This window comes from Jatropha curcas, chromosome 9 (assembly GCF_041381405.1).
Source record: "Jatropha curcas cultivar XTBG-Jc1 chromosome 9, XTBG_Jcur_1.0, whole genome shotgun sequence".
Lineage (NCBI taxonomy): Eukaryota > Viridiplantae > Streptophyta > Magnoliopsida > Malpighiales > Euphorbiaceae > Jatropha > Jatropha curcas.
In genome coordinates, this window is record NC_143159.1 from 25,883,383 (window position 1) to 25,906,669 (window position 23,287).

At 30.7% G+C, this 23,287-nt stretch overlaps 3 protein-coding genes, 1 long non-coding RNA gene and 1 pseudogene across 7 annotated transcripts; 3 read left to right on the top strand and 2 right to left on the bottom strand.

The window, feature by feature from the left end:
- The first annotated feature begins 1,178 nt into the window (after positions 1–1,178).
- LOC149493913 (protein EIN6 ENHANCER-like) lies at positions 1,179–3,252 on the top strand (annotated as a pseudogene). Its single transcript, XR_016322453.1, has 4 exons — positions 1,179–1,336; positions 1,817–2,007; positions 2,191–2,258; positions 3,122–3,252. The product of XR_016322453.1 is annotated as a protein EIN6 ENHANCER-like (transcript).
- Positions 3,253–6,002: 2,750 nt separating this feature from the next.
- On the top strand, positions 6,003–8,331 carry LOC105638525 (protein YCF54, chloroplastic). 2 transcript variants are annotated; one of them, XM_020681511.3, is made up of 4 exons: positions 6,003–6,376; positions 6,818–7,050; positions 7,815–8,001; positions 8,118–8,331. In XM_020681511.3, exons 1-4 carry the CDS (start codon positions 6,131–6,133, stop codon positions 8,130–8,132), a joined length of 681 nt encoding a protein of 226 aa, XP_020537170.1. In that variant the 5' UTR covers positions 6,003–6,130; the 3' UTR covers positions 8,133–8,331. The 2 variants fall into 2 exon arrangements, with proteins under 2 accessions (XP_020537170.1, XP_089582152.1); XM_089726026.1 differs by having other exon boundaries at positions 6,004–6,376; positions 7,815–8,331.
- Positions 8,332–8,463: 132 nt separating this feature from the next.
- On the bottom strand, positions 8,464–10,507 carry LOC105638517 (reticulon-like protein B5). The gene is made up of 5 exons (XM_012222342.4): positions 10,318–10,507; positions 9,952–10,132; positions 9,721–9,862; positions 9,299–9,368; positions 8,464–8,820 (listed from the first exon to the last, which is right to left on the bottom strand). Exons 1-5 carry the CDS (start codon positions 10,505–10,507, stop codon positions 8,654–8,656), a joined length of 750 nt encoding a protein of 249 aa, XP_012077732.1. The 3' UTR covers positions 8,464–8,653.
- LOC149493914 (uncharacterized) lies at positions 10,380–12,916 on the top strand. Of its 2 annotated transcripts, XR_016322583.1 has the most exons (4): positions 10,380–10,519; positions 11,858–12,231; positions 12,385–12,451; positions 12,589–12,916. It is a non-coding gene; the product is annotated as an uncharacterized LOC149493914 (long non-coding RNA). The 2 variants fall into 2 exon arrangements; XR_016322582.1 differs by having other exon boundaries at positions 12,385–12,820.
- Positions 12,917–15,338: 2,422 nt separating this feature from the next.
- On the bottom strand, positions 15,339–18,876 carry LOC105638538 (cytochrome P450 714C2). Its single transcript, XM_012222362.4, has 5 exons — positions 18,474–18,876; positions 18,129–18,355; positions 17,238–17,482; positions 16,353–16,710; positions 15,339–15,841 (listed from the first exon to the last, which is right to left on the bottom strand). The coding sequence occupies exons 1-5, from the start codon at positions 18,754–18,756 to the stop codon at positions 15,416–15,418; spliced, it is 1,539 nt and encodes a 512-aa protein (XP_012077752.1). The 5' UTR covers positions 18,757–18,876; the 3' UTR covers positions 15,339–15,415.
- Between the last annotated feature and the right edge of the window lie 4,411 nt (positions 18,877–23,287).

A 23,287-nucleotide genomic window follows, 5' to 3' on the forward strand; every position in this document is an offset into this window, starting at 1 on the left:
AACAACATTAACTAACACAATTAACTAAATAACATTAACACTATTAACGTTAATTAATTATGCTAGATCGAAATTTCTTACGCGAGTCGGGTAAAGAAGCAGTGACTGCCGGTGATCGAACTTGACTGGCAGTGGCGGAGAGAGGCGGAGAGAGGCGGAGAGAGGCGGCTGGCAGCGAGACGTGCAGCTGGAGCTGCTGCTATGGGCGCGCCAGACCTGACAGAGGGCCTGACTGCGCGATCTGTGGCGCTGCGTGAGCTAGGACAAGGCGGAACGAGCAACAGAGCTGCTCCGGTGACGAGCGGCAGTGAGAACGGCAGTGGCGCTCGACTGGAGCTGCTGGACAGTGGTGCGAATGCAGGTGCAGGGAAGAAGAAAGGGGAAGCAAAGAAAGAAAGAAAGAAAAGGAAAAGAAGAAGAAGAAGAAGAAGGAAAAGGAGGAGAAGGTGGCGGAGATGGTGTCGCCGGAGATCGGGAAGCGCAGGAAGAAAATGGGGAAGGGTAGTGAGGTGCGCTAGAAATAGAAAGAAAAGAAAATTCTAGATGGTTTGGGTCGAACCGGTTCGATTCAGTTCGGTTCGGCCCAAATCTTTGATTTTTAATTGGTTTATGGCTTTTTCAATCGGTTTTTGGTTCGGTTTCTCATGATAGTTGCACTAAAATATTAATATTAATTTTCAGGCTGTCGGTACATTAAATTTAATTGAAAAATCTTTGAAAATAAAAATTCGGGTTGTTTCAATTTTACTCCTTAAAATTTTCTTTTAATTTTATTTTAAATTTTAACTAAATTAATAGAATAAGTAAATTTTTTGTGATTTTTTTAAATGAAATTTATAGAGAGAGAGAGAGACGGAAAGTGTATGCGAGGATAGAAATGAAGAGACAATGACTTAATTAGAAAAAGATACAATAGGGGTACTATTGTCTTTTTCAATGAAATTTAATGGAAAAAGAAGCACTTTTTTAAAAGAACGACTAAATAGGTATACGGTCCCAAACCTTTGGAACTGTCAGATAATTTTAATAAATAGCAGGGACAAGTTAATTAATTTGATCAAATATCAGAAATTAAATAATAATATTTTTTTTTAAATATAAGGATAAAGTAATTAATTCAAAATATATGCACGAAAATGTAATTTTTTCCTTCGAAATGTTTGTAATTAACAACTCGATGTCGTTTCAAAAGGACAGTAAAAATTCTCTCTCGCGCGCACCCGCAAACAACATCATTGGTCGGTTCTCTGTTTGACACGACCGGAGCACCTCATCTTCTGGGCAACGACTCTGCTGCCCGCTGTCACATTCATCTTCGGCGAATTTTTTTTAACCGGTAAGTTAGGCAACCTCTTCTTTCTTGTTGTTTATGATTTTTATTTCTTTTATTTTTTAGTAGTTGTAAGAATTAATTTAGGTTTTCAGTTTCTAGGATTTCGTAGAGGATTTGGGGTTTTTCTGCGTTTATCGAATTTGTGACTAACTTGAACGCACAAGGTAAGTTTTCATTAAGTTAATTACCATGCATAACTAGGGTTTTGTTTGAACTGCTTGAAACTTAAACCTCCAACATTTCCAAGTTACCCAATTCTGTTCCTCTTCCTTGTTCTTCTCGTCCTCCTCTGTTATTTCAATGATTTATGGGTTTGAATTTTGAATTTCATCAAGTACATTTCGTGGTATTCTATCTTTTAATTCTTTCTGCACAAATTTGATAAAAGAAAACTTCAATTAGGTTTTTTATTTTAATTTAGATTTGATTAAATTTTCTTGGTTGAATTAATGGGTGGGTTCTTTATTTTTATGCTATGGGTAGCGTCAACCAAGAGAAGATGGAACCAGAGGTTATTAAGGCAGAGCTAGTGTTGCCCACGCATTTGAGCTTCAAGAGGATTCAAATGTATGAGAAGTATCCAAAAGGTCAAGCAAGAGGTCGCCATTGGAAACATCTGAAACAAATTCTTCAGGCTGAGAATTTCCAAAACTATCCTCCCGATGAACCCAATTGTAAACTTAGCACAACCAACTTGACTCATTTTTAAATTCTGTTAATTTAATTTTTCCATGTAATCTTAGCACAACCCGATAATGATAAATGCTTTACATTTTAGCATTTGATAGTTTTCTTGGTACTAGGTATTAACTCAATTCTGCTTTAAATTAATTTTTATTTGTGTATGTACGTTGCAGATGTTAATATTGAGTCTCCACCCTCAATGCATCCATGCAAGAGAATCTGTGATATAACTGGATATGAGGTATGTGTTTGTTTATTGAGAAGCTGCATTTCAAGTCAGATTTATTCAGGTATTATTTATGGCTCACCGCTTACCCATGAATGATACACCAAATCTGTGATTTTTCACTGGTTTTGACACTTTCTATGGGTCAAATGAAATCCGCCGCTGATGAAAGCTTAGTGAATCACTAACAGGTCTCACAAGTGAGTTCAAATTGCGCTGCTAATCCAGTTCTAAAGACTAGAGGAATAACCTCTCATTCTTTCACTACCACTTTTTAGGTTATGGTTGTCCATTAGTAGTGTATTGGTCTGTTGATTTTATAAACCTTCTATCACAGAAGAAAAACCATGTCCGAATCTGCTTTTCAGGCTAGAGGAAGTAGTATTGCTGTATACTGGGTGTTTCAATGGCAATTTCTGTTTTATGGTGTGGTCTATTAGTTTAGTATTGTCCTTGTTGATTAATGTTATTGTTCTAATATTTTAACATAATTTCTTTACGACTTAATTGACAATGACAGTTTTGACATCAAGGATATTTCATTGAGGTTCAACAACTGGTGTATACATGTTGAGCATTAAACAGTTGGGAACAAGAAACTAATAGGGATAGGGCAAAGAACTTAGATCTTTATTACTAAGTCTAACTTCCAAAATATTGAAGAATACAGCAGAAACTCTTAGGATATCCTAGAATCATCATTTCACTTCTCATCTTATGTTGGAAGGCTTGTGTTGCTTGAGTTGTGGTTAAATATCTTCAGATTGAGCTCAATGCATTTAATTTCAGCTGCTGCCTTGTACTTCATGTAACCGATTTGTTATTTAGTCTAAATTATATTTGTTCCTGCATATTGTCATTATATTGCTATTTTGCAGGCACCTTACTTAGATCCAAGGACCAAACTCAGTTATGCGAGCGCCGATGTCTTCAAGCTTGTAAGATCGCTTCCAAATGAGTATGTGCAAAGGTATCTGGCACTGAGAATGCAGCAGTTGTTCTGAAATGATGTGTATGATTTGATTCTGTTTTTGCTTTGTAATACATAAACAGTGAAATATGAGAGTAAGATGTCCTCTAGTTGGTTGTCTAGATTTGTACTGGGTTTGGTTAGATTGTGTAATTTTTGTTAGATTGTTCCTTTTTCTTCACCATCAATTTATACATGTGCAAACTGGATAAAAACCACGTAAGAATTGAGAAGAGAGATGTGAGACGAAGTATTTAGGCAAACTTGAATAATCGTGTGCAAACTGACAAAAAAAAAAAAAAAAAAAAAATACAAGCCGGGATTTATCATTTTCAAATGACTGCGAATTATCCTCTTTTGATTCTACAAAATCTCTCATTTGTTTTAGTTTTTTTTGTTAAATGATAATGGTATCTGCTTTAATATTCTTACATATTTGCTTGGCCAAATGACAAATTTTTCGTTTGTCCTTTTTTTAGTCTTCATTTTTGTTTTTAGTTTTATTTGTATGGATGATGCATTTTATAGCCTGTGTTGCACGGAAATGGAAATGCGGAAGCGTGAAAACGGGGAAAAGGGTTATGAAAAATATAACGGGGAAAAGGGTTATGAAAAATATAAGGTTATATTTATAGATATCAAGAATAAGTAGTTCAATCGACATTTCATCGTATCCAAAATAATTACAAGTTCCATACTAATAAAAAATACATGTTTTTGTGAATTTATATTTATTTAAATTAGAGAAATGAGCTTCTATGGAAACCTGAAATGATGAGTTTTTACACAATCCAAATTGGTAAAAACACTTATTGTCGAGAGAATTCGAATTCGAAACTTTTCACTCTTTACGAAAGTAAAAAAAACTAATTAGATCACAAGTGTTTTTTTTTTTTTTTTTTTTCAATTGGTCGAAAGACCGAATGAATATAAACAATTTACTATCATATGTGGTCATATGTTAAAATATCGTAAATTTCTGTATTCGATTTAAGTTTGTAGGCAATATTTAAAAGAATTTTTATATGATTGTCATACATTAATATCATATATTTTTAGGCTCAATGCACTAATTTCATCAATTTATTTTTCATAGAAAAAGTCTATTTTTCAATATATAATTAAATTTATTAAATAATTTATTTAACCTATTAAACACCTTAATTTATAAAATTAAATCGACTAAATATTTATTAGATAATTAAAAATATATGAAAATTATTATTGAAAATATTGTATTAACTGCCTTAGAATTGTTATTTGTAATGTAAAGAGATGTGAGTTTATAACAAAAAGTGAAGAGCGTTACAAATTCGTTTTAATCTTTAAAATGATTAAAATTGAGGGATAAAATGATGTATTCGGTGTGTATATATATATATATATATATATATATAAAATCCTGAACCAAATAAAATTCTTACAAATCTGACTTGACACTCTCTCTATCCAGAATTTCTATTTCTTTTTTTTTTCACAAAATTTTGAGTTTTCTAGCTTATTTTTTGAAATTTTTGATTGGATAATTATTTTAAATGTTTTTATAATAATAATTAATCAATATATATCTAGAGGATAATTATCACTTTAAAGAAATTTTGATCTGATCGGATGTTTTAAAAATAATAATAACTAGATAATTATTATTTAAAAAATTTATAAATTACTAATTAAAAATAAATTCTTTGCTTGGATCTTTTGCAGCTATTACCAATAAAATTGAGGCTTCCCCATTGAATTTATGTATTTTTTAATATTTTTCTACATGTTGCAGTATAATTTCAGGTGAGCTGCGGCTGAACCTCGACCACTACTTCCAGCGCTGCTGTAGTGCTTCTTCTTCTTCTTCTTCTTCTGGTAATGGCCAATGGGTTCTTATTTTGTCTATTTCAAATAATTGATTGTATACCTCAATTTTAATATTTTCAAATCCTGCACTAATGATATACAGAATCCGAGTGTATCTATATATGTTTCTGAGTTTCAGGATTGATTCAGAACGGAATTGCAATTTGTCATCGAATCGAAGGATCTGACTATCACTGCGAGTTGTGCAGGATAAGACAGATATTATCTTCTCTCATGATTTGCTACGAAGGATCTGAATTGCTTATTTCTAAAATGGGAATTTTAAAAATTATAGATTTAAAAATCAAACATTTCTTATTAATTATGATTAATTTTGATCTTTTTGTTTCGAGATATATATACTTACTTACTTAATATTAATTTACTCAATTGGTATAATTATTATTGATATTGGATTAAATTATATTTTTATCCTTTTGTTTCAATAACCAATAAAAAATATATTATACTTTACCTTTAATTCTTAGAATCCTTAATGGAATTTCGAAATAAAAATATAATTATAAATCTATAATTACAAAAAAAAATAAAAAAGCTAAAAAATTCGCATTAAGTTCAATATTGTTAAACCAAAACTCATTGAAAATTTACCAAAAAAAAAAAAAAAAAAAAAAAAAGATGCCTCACATGCAGTTACATACATTCGTTTTGTTTAATGAATGAATTTATTACATCTCTAGCTACAACTTATGTTTTTATCAGATTAAACCGGATCAACTGCCACTACATCCACTACATAATTTAATTGATCTGATAGTCCGGTCCGATTTAAAAAATTAATAAAATCTTTTTCTTTTTTTTTTTTATTGTGACTGTAATTTTTTTCCTTTCCACTGGTTTTGTCAAACATTGCACTGCTTAAAATGCAGTTTTCTCCTAATAAATAAAATAATTATTAAAATTATAAATACACAGCGGGTGTACAGATAAACTAGATAAGGTTATCAACTGCTTCTGCAATCTATCTTTAGATTGTCTCTGCTCTGCTTGTAGCAGAAGAACAAAAAGATAAACTCTTCTCTTTAGAAGAATCAGAAGAAAGAAGAAAATGTTAAGTCTTGCAGTGGGTTCTTCAGCAGCAGCCACCATGGCCAAGCTTTCCACGAATTGCAGCTATGGCAAAGCCTTATTGGCTCAAAATCCAACCACAACCACACAATTTGGGTTCAATGGATCCCAACCACCTTCGCATCTCTTCATCTCCACCACCAGACCCATTTCCTCTTTTAAGACTGCTGTTGCTGCTGTCGAGTCTAATGAGCTCGGTTCCTCTTCCCCTAATCCTCCTGACAAGGTTTTCTTCTTTCTTTGCGTTTCTTTGCGTTTCACATAAAAGACAATCTATTTCTTGTGAATTCCTATCTAGGCCTTGTTTGGTTTATGGTATGTAATAGGATGGGAGTAGAGTAATTGTTTTTAGCTTTGTCTCAAATTTGCTGTTGAACAATTATTCCATGGAATCATAATTTTATACTTTCAAGTTCTAATTCAAGTTATAAATGTGTAATAATTTTCCATTTGTAATTAATGTTTTCAAAATCTATGCAGCACTGATGTTATAAAAGAGTGAAGAAAAGTTATTCCATTCTATGGAATTGCTATTCTATTCCTTTTTTCTACTTGTTCCGTGAACCGAATGAGTCCTTGGTTTATCAAGGTCTTAATTATGATTCCTCTAAGAATATACACCTTCACCTGAAGCTGTCCAATTTCACTTACTCGTTTTATAATGCAGAAACAACCCAACAAGTATTATTTCGTTGTTGCAAATGCAAAATTCATGCTGGATGAAGAGGAACACTTTCAGGAACTCATGTTTGAGCGTCTTCGTTATTATGGAGAGCGAAACAAAGAGCAGGACTTCTGGCTTGTGATTGAGCCTAAGTTCCTTGATAAATTCCCTAACATTACCAATAGGTTGAAGAGACCTGCTGTTGCTCTAGTCTCCACTAATGGTCCATGGATCACGTAAGAACAATACTGACAACTTTTCTGATTGCAATTTCTTGTTTGCTTTTCTTTTGCATTTGATGTCTATTCTCAACTACAAAATATGACGTTTTTAATCAAAACTGGTGGAAATTTGAAAATGCTTGCTAGTTGCTAGGACTTCTTGGAGCATAACTGGCACTTGACATTCTGTCAAACTGCAGAAATTAGATTCGAGCTTGTTCAACTTTGGCATAACTATAACCTGTGACCTGTCCATTATGTCAAATTATGAGCTTGTTCAGAATTCTAGAATGCCTAAGCCTACCAAAATTTCTTGGTGTTGTTTTTGTTACCTAAGACTTCAAGTAATATTTTCACAAACAATTTGGAGATAATGACTCATTTTTGTGTTTTCATTAAATTTGAATGATCTATGTTGTGGTCATTTTATTCTGCTAGTAAAGTAGCAACATCAGTCAAGTGGTAATGCTTGTAAAATAAGCTGTTGAATCACTTATGCTTATGGGTCTAGTTTGAGCAAGCATGCCTTGCCTCCTGTAGTCTTAAACCTGAGAGCCCTTTTCTTACAATCAATTGAGACACCAGGGAATTGTGTGCTTTTCTTTTCTTCTCCCTCTCAACCTTGAGATTTGCATTGAGAAGTTTGCTATATCAAATATCAAATGTGCTCAAAGTTATGTACATTGCACCATGAAACAAAAATCTAGATGTGTGCATTTATATATATATTGTTTTTCTTGCGCCTTAAATCTTTTCCTCGTCATTGTGTTGCCTGACAGGTTTATGAAATTAAGATTGGACCGGGTTTTATCTGATAGCTACGAAGCTGACACCTTGGAAGAAGCATTAGCTTCCAATCCTACCACTCTAGAGTTTGAGAAGCCAGAAAAATGGGTAGCACCATATAAAAAGTATGAATTTGGATGGTGGGAACCCTTCTTACCTGCTCAATCCAAAGAATCAAAAGTATAGAGCACTCCCTTTTTAACCTTGACTAGTTTTTTTTTATCCCCTTCTCTCACTCTCTCCCTTTCTGGTTTTCTAAATTTTTTTGTGACTAAGGAATTTTTCTAATGTACTAGTTACTGGTAGTCTAAGTAGCTGCGATCAGCATATGACGATGAGGAGCTGTGATGATTGCTGCAAAGGTTTCGTAATTTAGCTCCTATGATTTCTAGTCTAAGTGGCTCCTCTTATGTTTATGGAAATCTGATATACCATATTTGTGCAATCTCAACCCTTGATTTAACAGTGAATGGTAGAGAATTTATTGGAAAGATTTTTTATTTTTGTGAAGTGGCTGGTATTTATTAAATATAGAAATCTCAACCATTCATTTTGAATTCAATAGCTGAGACTTGAGATTGCACAAACATTAGAGGACCTTAATCCCAATTTTTTTTAAAAAATCTTGTCTGCACAAATCCAGGAAGAAGAAACAGTGCATCTTCTTAAATTACTCTTAGTAGGCATTAACATCTGCTTCTTACATAGATGATAGTGGGATGGTACTAGTCTTTGCAAATTACTCTTCCATGAATATCTAAATTGATCTCTTACAGATTGTAAAACGGATAGAGATCTACTAATCTAATTGTGCTTCAACTTGTTCTTCTTATTAATGCTTGTGATCTTTCTGAGTCAGTATTGGAAGTTTTTGGATAAACTTTTCATCCAACACAGCATACTGCTTTTTTATTTCAATCCATGCCTTCTCCGCATATGTATCAACATCATCTTCATGCTTCTCATATAGCATTGGCAGTGTCAACAGCATCACAAACACTGCACAATTCATGCTAAATTATATCAGATGGAGATTTCTTGTCAGAGTTTGATTAGAATGACAGTGGATATTAGTGTTCAAGTATAATCAATTAACAGTTCCTTTTCTTTCATTATGGAGGAAAAAGAGAAATATCCCAGTTGATTTCTGGAAAAATTTGCCAAGATAACTAACTAAATATTAGATCAGATGATAACAAACGACTCTCTTATCCAAGACTGATAATGTTGCTTTTGCAGGCTAAGATTCAATGAGTTTTAATCCCTATATTAAGAAAGGCCTCAACTTTGAACGTGCTAAACTAGATTGTTCTATAGGAATGAGATTTAGTGATTCAATTTTAGGAAGATATTCATCCTTACTCCTGGTATCATGCAAAACAAGAATATAATTAGGAAAAGAATCTGAAGGACCTAATTTTGCATGGATTTAGCATAAACAAGAAGGCATTAGAAATAAATCAATAAAAGAACTGACCCAAGTAAAAGAGGGTCAAAAAACTGAACCAGTTTCCAACAATAGATATGATCCACAACACACCAATCACCTGAAAATGTAAGGAAAAACAAATCCCATGTTAGTCAGAGTCACAGTTACAAAAAGGAACAATGGCTGTAGCAAGTCCCAAATTAGTACTTTTTTTGCGAAAAAAACACATTGGAGATACCAACTTCTTATTGTTAATGAAACTTATTCATGTATTCTTTGAAACTATTCTCTTTTGGTTAATTGAAGTCTATGATATGAACTCACAAGCTTATAATCTTAAAGATAACTCCAGTGCCACATAACTCAAGCTCATTGGTTCTGGAATTATACTTTTAAAACATTTTTTTTTTCACATAATTAAAGTATATTAATAAAATGATTAGGGGGAGGGAACGTAAAGGTCATTATACCGATAAAAATTTCTTCAAATCCTTTCCAGATGCTATATTTCTAAGGGTTGTAATTGCCATGTTAAGTTCACTTCTGAGCCCAAGAAGAATAGTAACAAACAGTTCTTCTGGCACAGTAATTTTGGGGAATTCTGGAGGTGACCTGTCTCATAAAACAAGAAATATGTTGTTATTAAGCAGAAAGCAGAAAATGATTGTAGGTCAGGTGTTTGATGAAAATACATTACTCACATATTGGCGAAGGAGGCTAAATTTGACCAAAGAAAGAGCAGTGCAAAAGCGAGAATGAGAGAATGGCAAATAAAAGTAAGCAAATGGTAACCCACACACTCAAACAGAAGCCATATAACGGTGGCTGCAGAAAATACAGAGGCTGAAGCTTGCTTGTTCCTCCACAGCATTACATCAGCATCTGAAACAGGAAAAACCATACACGTACAAAATTTTAGGTCTTGTTTGGTTCACGAAACAACATGGGATAAGCAGAGAATAGAACAATATTCCGAATTCAAACATGAAATCACCATTCCATAGAATAGTAATCATCGTTTAAAAGCCTTTTTAAAGTATTATTATATAAGGTATATAATATATTACATTTCCCGCCTCCAAGGACCAAATGGAGAGGCTTCTGGCGGCCGAAGAGGCGGTTCTTGCGAGCAGAATGCATTTTAGCGTGGGCATCAATCTCAGAATCAGAATCTGAAGAGGAAGAGGAAGAAGAAGAAGAAGAAGAGTGTTTGTCATTTCCACGTTGACGCTTCTCAATTTCTGGTGATTCCCCCATTGTTTGATCGAGGTATGGATAATGGAATAATCAGATCCAAATATTGTTTTGATCGTCTCTTTCTTTCTCTTTGTTTTGGTTTCTGTTATGAAATATTCGAAATGATCGCCTATTTTACTCCCATGAAATTCGCTAATTTTTACCCATTCATTTTTTTTTCTGATTTGAATTGCAAATTGCAAAACAAAAATGGAAATGGCCAGCCACACAAAAACTATCTTGGGGGTGTTACATGCTTGGATATATTAAATTTTTTTTTTTTGAATTTTAATAATAAAAGAAAATTTTGCTGATAAGAAAAAAAAGTCCTCTCATAATACAACAAATTTGGAGTTTTCATAATTGAAAGATGAATGATATTTCCTTATTTTTCATTTGAAAAGTTTAAATTTTAAATTTGGGTGATATAATTTAATTTTGTTAATTTTCATATTTTAGAACTTAAAGTTAATAATTTTTTTTAAAAAAACCGAAAATATTAAATTATGTTAAAGGTGGTTCGATTTTATAAGAAATCAATTCACTTTATACAATCTAAATACTGCAACCCAAAATATACGTTCACGAGTTTTTGACCGGCTAAAACGCCAAACGGTATTTTTATAGAGTGTGGTAACACAACATTTGAACTAGCTTTTAGATGTTAAGCTAACAATTTTATAAAAAGTTAACTTATATAACGTTTAACTTTTAGCGTTGCATGAAAAACTATTTTAATAATCAATCGCTAAATACTACTAAAATAACTAATAACTATCAAAATAATTAATTTTATTGAATAGACCTAGAAATCAAATCCAAAACCTTGGAGCTTAAGTATTAATTTTAACAGTTTAATATACATAAATATTCTCAATTATACGAATTTATTATAATTGCAGTCTTAATTTAAATTTCTTTACAATCACACTTTAAAATGAAATTTAATTAGTTTTTAAACTTTAAAATAAAATTTAAGTTAGGGTTACTATTAAAAAAAAATAAATGTTTGAGGGAATCATAGTTGAGTTTGGTTAAAAAATTAAAACGGCACCGCTTTCATTAAAACAAAATCCCTAAAGTTTCTCTTATCTCCTCTCACTCTCTCGCTTACAATTTGTTTTGGTTTTCTGATTTTAAAAAGGAAAAATTACTATTTCATTTCTGAGGTTTGTCCAAATTAATAACTTCGGACATTTTCGTTAAACATTTTTTACGTTTGCTTTTGTCTAAGGATACAGTCTTTTCGTTTAAAAAAATGTTGAATTTCCGTTAATTTTATATGAAAAAGACTAAAAACAAACATACCGTGGGACCCACGAATAACAAAAACTCATATTTAAAAAACCCCAAATTCTCTTCCCGTCGCAGAAGCAACGATCTCCCTCTCATCCCCTCCGGTTAATTTTCCGACCTCTCAACGGTCGGCGAAAGATGGCTACTAAACCTTCAGGCGCTGGTAATCACGTCATCGGCCTTTCTTTCACGGGTCGAAGCCTTTACAACGCCAATCGAGGCTCTCCTTCTTACAGCGCCGCCATGCCTTCCCGATCTACTTCCGTCGAGTTCCAGTGACGTGAGTGACAGTGGAAAGGATGCTGAGACCTGAGAGGGACCCCGCCGACACTGCCTTATATGGCCCTTCGGAGACGTACGCGGCCCCAACAGCGAATGATATTCGAGATACCATATATGATCTGCGTCACCGTCGGACTCTGGTTTTGCGACAATCGGAGGCGGACAAGGTAGTGGTCCGGTATTTATTATTTTGAAAATTACAAACTACTTATCAATTAATTCTAGTGATTTCTTTTTCATTTGTTCTTTTCAGCAATGGCTTTTGGGCAATTTATGTAATAGCCAGTAGTTTCATGGTGGTTTTTCTGTTGTGTTTTCAGTTTCTATTTGGTGGGTCTGGAAATTGCAATAGCGCAAATGCATTGAAGTTGAACCCCAAAGATAACTGTAACTAGACATTCTCCTCTTTTTTCAGCTATTATTAATTGGTTTCTTTGTTTTTCTGTGCTTTTTTTCCTTTTTTTTTTCTTTTTCTTTTTTTACATACAAGAAAATGTATTGATTCAAGAATCCAAAATTTGCAGTAGAAGGAAGATGCAGATTGTTGTGATGAATTATGGTGGTTTTGTTAGAAGCACTGACGGATTGCAATCTCTAGTTCTATACTCTGTTGATTCATTAGTTATGTGGCTGCAATGTTGCCTTTGAAATTGATAAGCTTTCCTTATTTAGCATTGGTTTTGTACTTTACTTCTGAACCAGCAAGGAAGAAGCGAAAAAGAATATGTATGCACGTTGTTATTTGTGGGTTCACAATACGGGTTTTTTTGGTCTTTTTCATGTAAAATTAACGGGAAATCAGCTCTCTTTAGACAGAATGACACGGAAGCAAAACCAGGGATGTTTAAATAACTTGATCAAAATATATGGATGAAGTTATTATTTTTGTCAAAATTCAAGGATAGAATAGTAATTTTCCTTTTAAAAACTGATTGAAAATCAACCGCTGATAATTCAAATATAAATCAGTTCAAAAAAAAAAGAGAATTCAAATCTAAAAATTAAAAAAATAAATAAACTCACGCTAGCTGTATAAGATTGAGGCTCGTGTGAAATTATTATTGCTAACAAGTAACAACAGATTTTGTATGAAAATTAGGAATAGTATGGTGAGCCCATCAGAACAGTACTACAAAAATCTAAAGTTTGATTTTGTCAACCATATGAAATATCATATACAAATATATTTAATAATATCATATTATAAATTAATTGATTATAAAAAATTCTTCCTACTTTTTAATCCAAAATCAATTATTGATAATAATGCTATCAAAATAGCTTAAAACTGATAAAATAAATATAAAAAAGCATTATAATATAAGTTTTTATAAATAAAATTGTAGTATTTTCACGTGGGGATAAAAGTAGGACGAGGAGTCGTGAAAAGAATAGGTTTAAAATTACCATCAATTCCTTTTTCAAATCATGCTGCAGTTATACGAGCCCTTCCCGCGTGCCATAAATGACCTACAAATAGGAAGAATAGATATATTTATGGTACTTGTTCTGTTTCAATCTATTGGATAGGGATGGAAGGGTATTTATTCCTTTTTAATCTATTTAATGAGAATATAAATAGTTATAAATTGATCTATGATGAATATGAATAGTGAAATCACTAACCGTACTAGATACAAGTAAGATGCAGAGTATAAGACTCTAGGTATCCACTGTATTAAACGGTTTTGGTTAATGAGATAGTTTTAAATTTGCGGATACTCTACTCATTTAAGGGATTGCTTTAAATATATTTAAGACAAAAATATATAGTAAAATTTTAAATTGATTCAGATACATGTACTTTGATGAGTATTTAAACAGGTTAGGGACAAATGCATGTATGGTATTTCAAAATTCATAGGAATCCACGCTGCTTTCATTCCTATTCCCATATATTATGCGGTTTAATGCGTATAAATTATTTATTATAATGTAGAGCTACATATTTAAAGTTATTTTAAAATTCTTATATGGCTTAAAAAGTAGTAATAAGATTATACAGTAACTTATAAAAGTTATTTTCAACTACTCTCAATTTATTTTTTATTTTCTAATTATTTTTAAATAAATTTTAAATCTTTTTATTAAATTGTTTTAGTAACAGAGTTGAAGAAGAATAAACTACAAATTTTCGGCATGAACTCGATAATGATTTCAAATCTTCTGATAGGTCTGCGGAAAAACCATCTCACCGCTAGAGTTGAACAGTTAGAGTGTTGGAATTTATGGGTTGTTAGATGGAAGTAAAATATAAAAAAGAATGTAAAATAGATGGTGAAAATAACTTGTAATTTTCAAAATCTCATGTTTGGTTTGGATGAAAACGTTAAGGATTATGTAAAATAAATTTATTTTTTACATTTTTTTTAGCCTAATTTTCACTTTATTTTAAAAGAAAAGTGAATAGTGTCATTTATACACTTATTTTACTTCCTCCTCCTCCCCCAAACACAGCATTAAGAACCAGGAAACTATTAAAGAAACTATGAGCTGAAACGATGAATGGAATTAATAAGTACTAGTATATTTTAAAGCCAAAGACGAGACGATGTGCATTTGTTTAAAGAATTAGCGGAAACTGCGATTTTAGTAATAATTAAGATTAGATGGTAGAGGTATTGATTTTGGTGGGCCTGGTGGTAGAAATAGGTGGCTGCAAATAATTGAGGCGGTGGTGGCGGCAATTACTCATGGTGGAACATAGCAGTGTTACAGCGATTTTATTTCGTTAAACGAGTTTATAGCTGACGTGATAGAGTGAATCTATTTAAAAATTTCACAGTATAGTTAATCAATTGTTATTAATATATTCATTATTTGAAATTCACTATCTTCTGTTATTTAATTATTGCTGTTATTACTATTTTGCTACTATTATGAATATTTGTTGAAAAATTACGTAAAAAAACAAATCCATTTGATCTTGAGTTATTATTTGCATATAGACATTATTTTATGATGATATTTTAATGATTGTTTTGAAATTACTAGTCGATAGGAATAATCATTAAGAATTATTGAACCGTTACTTGGATTAATATAAAGTAATACTCGGTTAAGGATCCTTCTTCTGTTAGAATAGAAATTCAACAACAATCTCAAATTCTTAATATTCATTCTACCCCTATCACTAACTATAATTACCGAGAGTTGAGGTCGCACACCACCCCGATCAATACTTTATTAGTGTGATATGAGAAATTTTTAAAAATACCAATATCACCGCAACAATACGATAGAGTCAGTTATTGGCAATAATAATACCAAAAAAAAAAAGCATATATATATATATAATTTACTACAGAGTATTCTTAGTTCAAAAAACATCCCTCTTCAAATATTAAGTGTCTACAATTTCTTGATTAAGAGATTGACTCCATTTTCTGGCTCTATAACAAGCCTAATAACAGGGGAATGGATGTATTTAGGAGAAAGGGAGAAAGAAAAATTGCACAAAATGAGAGCAATCAAAATCTTAAGTTCAACCAAAGCCAAGTTCTGTCCGAGGCAAACACGAGGACCTACACCAAATGGCATGTATGAGTAAGGAAACTTGCAAGCTCCTGCTATGCCATTTGCAAATCTTTGTGGGTTGAAATTGTAAGAATCTGTTCCCCATATTTCAGGATCTGTATGTAATGGCGTTACCATTGTCCAAACATTAACACCCTTTGGCGCATTTATGTTGCCAAATTTCATGTCTTGGAAAGCCTCTCTTGATATAATTGGGACTGGTGGATAAAGTCTCAGTGATTCATGGATAACCATGTTAAGCTGAAAAGACAGACCAAATCAAATTATTAAAAATAATAATAACCTGAATTATCATACTAAATCTTGGGTGAGCATTCAGTCTAATCGGAACACCATTGAAAAATATCTCAATTTTTTACTTCATAAAATGCATAAGTAAACATTTATATGATTAAATGCATAAACCATTATAATGATTTTTGTTGGTGTAATTAGGGGTGAGCATTCGATTAACCAAATCGAATCATACTGAATTAGTTCGGTTTCGGTTTAACCGAATATATTTTTGTGGCATTCAAATCGGAAATCAAATAGTATACTAATTGGTTTGGATTCTTCCAAACCAAATTAGCTATTTTGTATTTAAAATAAATTCGGTTAGTTATATATAATAACTGAATTTCTAAAAACTATCTAAATTTGACAGAATTAAATCAGTTTGGTTCAATCGAGTTCTCGATTAGAAACCGAGAATTGCTCACCCCTGAGTGTAATTCACTATCCTATGCAGACTAAATAGAAATTCACCCACCAATTTCATCTTGCGAACCATTTCGTAATCTGGCATACCGCCACCACAAATTTCAAGAACCTCAGCGCGAACACGATCCTGCCAATCTTGATTTGCTGCCAACAACATCAGAGTCCAAGTTGCAGCAACTGCAGTAGTCTCAAACCCAGCTAAATATATGTTCTTGCAGTTATCAACTATGAATCTATTCATTGCTTCTCCTTTCAATTTGCTAGTTTTGGCACCTTCAAGAACCATTTGCAACAAGTCGTTGTTCTTATCTGTAGCTTTTTGCCTCTCCGTCACTACCTCAATTATCAAATTGCGTATTCCTTTCTCTAGTGCCCAAGCTTCTCTATTATGTTTTGTGGGCAGATATCTGCAAAGTTATATTCAATTCTATCACTTTCAAATTTATATAGGAAAATTACAATACGGTCTATGTGATTTGCAAAATATAATTAATTTATTCCTGTGTATTTAAAATATATCATTGTGTCTTTCTGTATTGCTTCCGTTACACTACTGGGTAATTTTGCTCAAATTTTGTATCTTTTTCGTTAAGTTAACAAGAAAACACAGAGGACAAAAGAGAGATATTCAAATTTTTATACAAAAAAATTACATGGTCCTATGCAGAAAAGGGATAAAAATATACCAAAAGTGAAAAGAGATAAAAATGGTATTTTTGTCATTTTATAAGACACTTAACATAAAAGGTTCTGACAGAAGTAAACTATAAAGAAATTTTCATCTATTTTTTAGAATACAATGATTAACTAATTTTATTTTCTAAATCAAAGGATCATACCGTAATTTTTCCGATTTATATTTATATAAATGTATGTATGAAAGAATTTGGATAATTTGGTGATAAAGTTAAAGGAGAAAAGATGAGTAGTTGACCTCATGCCAGGAATAATTCCTAGAGCTTTCTTGGACATGACCTTTTGAAGAGCTCTGAGTTTCAAGAAAATTTTTTCTCCTTTAGTATAGTTGCTTCCAAAACAAGCTCTTGAGATAACATCTCCAGAGAAGCTTCTCAATCCCTCATCAATTTTGATGTCTGCAATTCCACCCTTTGCTTCAATTTCTTCCTTCCAAGAGTTTATCATAGTTTTTGTAGATTCATTTATCAGTTTCACCATTCCCTACATGGATTTAAAGTTCATATTTAGCATTCTACTCCTTTGTATCATAAAAATATATAGAAAATACTTCTTACACTCGATGTATGGGTGATTCCATACGCCAAGCCAATCAAAAAAGATTTTTTTTTGAAAAAAAATGTTAAATACCCTCGTTTGGATGAAAAAAAGTTTATAATTGATTTGATGTATTGATGAGTCCATACACTAGATGTAAATAAGTTTTTTCCCTTATATAAAGCTAATAGTTTAAATGAGATAAATTTGCCTAGAGTGAATATTACCTATGGATCAAATCAATGAAAATAAAAATTTTTATTTGAAACGAGATATTTCCTATCATACGCCAGGGAAAAAAAGTATGAAGTAGGAAAAAAATTTAAAGATTTTATATTTTTATTAATTTGGTTCATAGGTGGTGCAATGGACTCAGTATTTTTCTAGTTCAAATGTTGAAAAACTCTTAAAGAATTAGAACGCTTTTATATTGTGATTTGTGATTTGATCGAAATTCTGATTTAACAGTTTTGGAATGAAAAATTATGGTCCCTATTTAATTGAATTTTGTTCAATAATGCACGAGAATTAATAATATTAGAAAATTTTTTATATTAACAAAAAGGAAAATTTTTGAATCTAATTATCATACCTTAACCTTGTCCATGTACAATTCAGGAGCTAGGATTTTCCTCTGATGAGCCCAAATAGCTCCATTTGAAGTCAAAATCCCCTGACCAAGCAAAGCTCCTCTCTCTTTGTGTTGATATGAGGGTTTCCCAAAATCCATGGATGTGCATGTTGTAATCTCTTTCACTATTTCAGGTTGGTTCACATTCAGTATCTGTAAATTCCCCAGTGAAAATACAAACACTTGACCTGAAAACCAAATGGGAAAACCATCAAAATTTCATCTTCTTCCTCATTTTCCCCTGTATTTAGAAGAAAGATTCTACAAGTATAAAAGCATATATAGATGAATATTAGAATTGGATACCATATTGGTTCTTCCATTGCTCATAAAAAGGAAATATCTGAGCAGCTGTGTTGTGGATGATAGGAGTTTGTTGAACCTTCAAAACAGAGGCTTGAGCTTTTCTGATCTCCCTTAGATTTCCAAGAAGAAAAGATGGTTTAGGTCCATCTACACCTTGTTTCTTTAGCTTTGAACGGAGCCTTTGGGGTTTCACTACCAACCCATCATATAGAAGCACTACCAAGCCAAAAAATCCTATTACCGCTACTGAAATTAGTATCTTGAAACCAAATTCAAGCTCCATGGCTCTTTTTTTTCTTTTTTAAATTTCTTCTCTCACACTCTGGTTTTGCAGGTGCTTTCTAACCAAGATGGCCTTTGCCTATATATATGGAATTCTGCAAATTTGAAAGCTCGCAATTGGTGAAATTTTTGTGGTAGAAGGAAGTCGACCTTAGTCCTCTTAGTCCTCCCGTAAACGAGAAGTTTGACTTGACCATATTTTATTGAAATAATATTTCAACCTATTGTCCCTCGACAAATAGAAAAAAAAAAAAATCAAATACTATAGTAAATTTTAGTTATGATTAATAATTCATTTAGAATAATGTTGTATTCCGCAATAGTTTTTTAAATAGTTTTAAATGCTACTTTAAAAAAAATTTAAACATTATTTTTTATAGTCTTCAGTAATATATCGTTTGAATTAATTTTTAGAGGGTAAGATAACGTTTTATAAAAGATTAATCCATATAACATTTAATTTTTATTATTTTATGAAACTACTAGCTACTCAAGCAGTTAAACGTTATTAAGATAATTAACAACTAACTGACCCTAAATACTACTAAATTTAGAATGGTAACAAATATGGGGACAAACGGAGACCGTAACAATTAACGGTCGACAAAAATACATGTCGTATGTCATATTAATTTAGAATTAAAATAAAAAATTGGAAAAATTTTTTATTGTGGTTTTAAAAATTGACACTTTAGGTATTCATTAGGATAGCCGTAATTTGGTTTGTCAATGCTAATCATCTATTTAAATTAGGTATGGAAGCACAAGGATATAGAAAGTAGGCACAATATATTACCAACTTCGTATTCGTTTTAATTTCACTATCAAAAATCCCACCTTAAGATGTAGTTGGTGAAGTGTTTAGTAGAACAAAATACACATTATAAAAAATTCGATAATTAGTGACGGAAACTAGCGACGGATGGTTTTTTATCGATAACAAATTATCAATAGAAAGCGATCCGATACTAAAAATAGTGACGAAAAAACTTTCTATCAGTAATTTTTTATGTGATAATTGAAATCATAAAATCTTTAAGAAAAATCAATTACCCTATATTATAATTTATATTTGACCAAATGTATAAATTCACGTGAAAAATCTTGTGATACCTTAAACTTTGTAAAAGATTTACTGTGCCTTCTAAAGTTATAAATTTTGGTAGCATTATACACCTCTTCGTAATAGTAATAATAAATAATTTTTGATATTTTAAGATTTTTTATGCAAAATAATGATTTGACATGTGATTATCACAATTTTTAAAAAATAATTTTAATATTTTTCAACTACTAAATAAGTGTCTAATTGATTAATTTTATAAGTTGGAATGTTCAATAGACAAATTGTGTAAGTTGAATTCCTTAATATGCATAATTTTTTTAAATTAAATTATTCAATAAATCAAATTAATTAGAAGTTGAGGGTGAAATTATTTTTCTTTTTAAATCAACTCAGAGGTGTATTTACACATTTGGCCATTTATATGGATACAAAGATCTTTTGGAATTTAATTATCAACACAAATAGATTTATAAAAACGAGAATAAACAATAAAATGATAAGAAGACAAGTAAATTTTTATGTGATCCAATTATTTGTTCAAGTTCGTGAAACTTTGGGAATTCTGTTACTATTGATTAAAAAAACATATATATTAAAATAAATTAACATAATTTCTAAATTATGCATTCAATAATTTTTCAAATAAAAACAAAATTTCACCTGAAAAAATAACATTTTGAATTACATAATAGGCAAAAATATTTTTTATATTTTACTAAATTAATAAAAAATTTTATAATCGAGAGAACTTAAATTTTAAGACTTTTTCATTCTCGTGTTAGTAAAAAAAATTAATTTTTTTCTAATTTTTTGTTATCATTTGACCATTGCTTTTTCCTAGAAGAAGGTGAAAAAATGGATCATAAAAAAAAAAAAAAGAAAAAAAAAAAAGAATGTAGTCTGGGGACAAAAGTGGACGACAACAACTAGGACCTTGGTATAGAAGTCTTGCTCAAGTTAATTTTAGAATCAAACCCACTTTTTAGATGAAGAATTCACATTTTCTTTTTTGCTTTTAATAATTGACTCTTTAAATATTCATTAGCATGCTGATTTGGTTTATTATTATTAACCATCTATCTAAATTAGGTTTAAAAGCACAAGGATCTGGGAAGCATGGAAAAATATTACCAACCTTGTATTCTTTTTAATTTCAACTCATACTTCTATTTTATAATACTTGTTACATTTGGAATTTCACGTCCGAAAACTACGTGTAAATTACAATAAATTATTTAGTAAATTGACTATATTACTTTAATTTAATACTAATTTTCTAAAAAAGCCATTAAATTGAAATAATAATTATTGGTCATATTTAAAGGGTAAACATGAAAAAAAAATATTTATTACTCTTTGAAACAAAAAATATGACAAGTATTTTGGAACAAACTATTTTCTCAAATGTGACAAATATTATGAAACATAGGTAGTAAAAAAATTTGCATCCTTATATGTAGTTGGTGAATAAGAAAATAAATAAAATTGAAAATAAAATTATATATCCGGCAAAATTGGTCCATAATATCAATTTTCGCAAAAAAAAAAAAAAAAAAAAAGAAAAGAAAAGAAAAGACAAGAAGTGTAAGGTTTGTTCGGCAATACTAGCTTTTTTAGTAGTTATTTACAGTGTTAGCTATTTTAGTTGTTAGCTAATAGTTGTTTATATAATGGTTTAAATTAGAATTGTTAAGTAAAAATAATGAAAAAAAAGAATATTAGTTGTTTAATTAGGTAATTCAAAGGAAAAAAAAATGATAGGTATGATTGTCAAACAAAATTTAGTTAAAAGTTAAATGCTAAAATCTAAATGTTACAATATTTAACGTTTCATAAAAAGTTTCGTTAACGTCTAAAAACTATTATAAAAATTATATTACCGAATCGTACAATTAATAAATATAGAATTTTGATTTGACCAAAATGGTAAAAACTCATTTAAAGTTTTGACTTAATCAAAACGATAAAAATTAGTTTAAAAGTTATTACTGAATATGTTATTGCTGATCAGGACTATAGTGATTCAAAGATGAAACTTTATTTGCAGTATCACCAGAAAATATTAGTATGTAGAAAGCATTTTAATGTTATGACCGTTGAAGAGTCAAATGTAGAATTTATAGATATTGAATTTACTTGCAGTGTGACCAGAAGAATTAGAATTTTTATATGTTTATCTAGAAAACATTTTACCATTATTACAATTTTAATGGTGTTGGTCAGAAATGTCATATGCACAATATATAATATTATTTTAAAATAAAACCTAATATGCTTGTTAATAGATACACAATTATGATTGAGAAGTATCAATTTGTATTCATACAATTAAATTGATGCTATTTTAATAGAGGTTATATTTATTTTTACTGATCTTGATAGAAGAGGTAAACATTCCGGTAAAAATATTTCTATTTTTAAATAGATTTATTTTTTTAAAAAAACTTATTACAATTAATATTCACGAAATAATTTAATGTATTAAATTTTAACGGAGAAACAAATCACACTACTAAGCTCTATAGATAAAGAAATTTACTTAAATTTAAAAATTTAAAGTATCTAATTACGAGCAATCAACAATGCATAATATATTTAAAATTGCAAAAGAAATAAAAGATTCAAATAAAAACTCTTTAACAACGAGAATAACTCCATGAAAAGAGAGAAATTAATAAATCAAATCAAAGCACACAAAAATATAAAAAATACTTAAATTTATCTACTATTATAAATTTAAGAAATTAAATTCAAGTTTTATTCCAAATAATGACGTGTTTGGAAATTATTAAAAAGAAAATTAAAATAAAAATAAGGGAAATGAATGAAAAAGGACCACCGCTAATTAAAGAAGACCAGGTAGTGGTTCAGACAACAAAAATTAAAAGAATAGAAAGAGAGAGAGATCGTTAAGCATTCTTACGACAACCAATGGCGGTTGGACTTTTTGGGTCTGTGTTACAATTATCCTCATCAAAACAGGAAGAATTCTCTCTTTCTTGCCTGCCCGCCCATTTCTTGTTTATCTTGCTTGAATAATTTTTCCTTCTCAAGAATTACGCTATTTTCCACCAAATTACAACTCGATCGTGGGTCTTCTGAAGATTAAAGCTTTTAAACCAACAGAGCAAACCAGCAGCAATAATCTCAATCACGGACCTCTAGTGCAATTTAATTTCACATAGGATTTCCGATGGAGGAGTACATGTTAAAAAATTGGACTGAAGATAGTAATTTTCATCTCCAATATCTGTAATACAAATATTCATCTTCAAATACGCAATTCCTTTCCTCCAGGTTCCAAGCCATATTCCAAAATCCATAAAAAGAATCAAGAAACCCACTAAATAATCCCTTAATTATAATTTTCTAAACCAGAAAACCAAGAAACCCACCAATAATCCTTGAAAATAAGTTGTTAATGAAGTTTTTTCAATAAAAAATTACTGAGAGTTTCCATTTTTCT

Bases quoted from the DNA above. Each gene is read 5' to 3' on its own strand.
- LOC105638525 (XM_020681511.3), top strand. From the start codon at position 6,131: ATGTTAAGTCTTGCAGTGGGTTCTTCAGCAGCAGCCACCATGGCCAAG. The intron at 6,377-6,817 runs GTTTTCTTCTTT...TTTATAATGCAG, and splicing joins CCCCTAATCCTCCTGACAAG to AAACAACCCAACAAGTATTA. The intron at 7,051-7,814 runs GTAAGAACAATA...GTTGCCTGACAG, and splicing joins ACTAATGGTCCATGGATCAC to GTTTATGAAATTAAGATTGG.
- LOC105638517 (XM_012222342.4), bottom strand. From the start codon at position 10,507: ATGGGGGAATCACCAGAAATTGAGAAGCGTCAACGTGGAAATGACAAA. The intron at 10,133-10,317 runs GTAATATATTAT...TTCCTGTTTCAG, and splicing joins GGTCCTTGGAGGCGGGAAAT to ATGCTGATGTAATGCTGTGG. The intron at 8,821-9,298 runs GTCAGTTCTTTT...TGAATTGTGCAG, and splicing joins TTTGACCCTCTTTTACTTGG to TGTTTGTGATGCTGTTGACA.
- LOC105638538 (XM_012222362.4), bottom strand. From the start codon at position 18,756: ATGGAGCTTGAATTTGGTTTCAAGATACTAATTTCAGTAGCGGTAATA. The intron at 17,483-18,128 runs GTATGATAATTA...AAATCCATGTAG, and splicing joins TGTACATGGACAAGGTTAAG to GGAATGGTGAAACTGATAAA. The intron at 15,842-16,352 runs GTGGGTGAATTT...CTGTCTTTTCAG, and splicing joins TGGTTCGCAAGATGAAATTG to CTTAACATGGTTATCCATGA.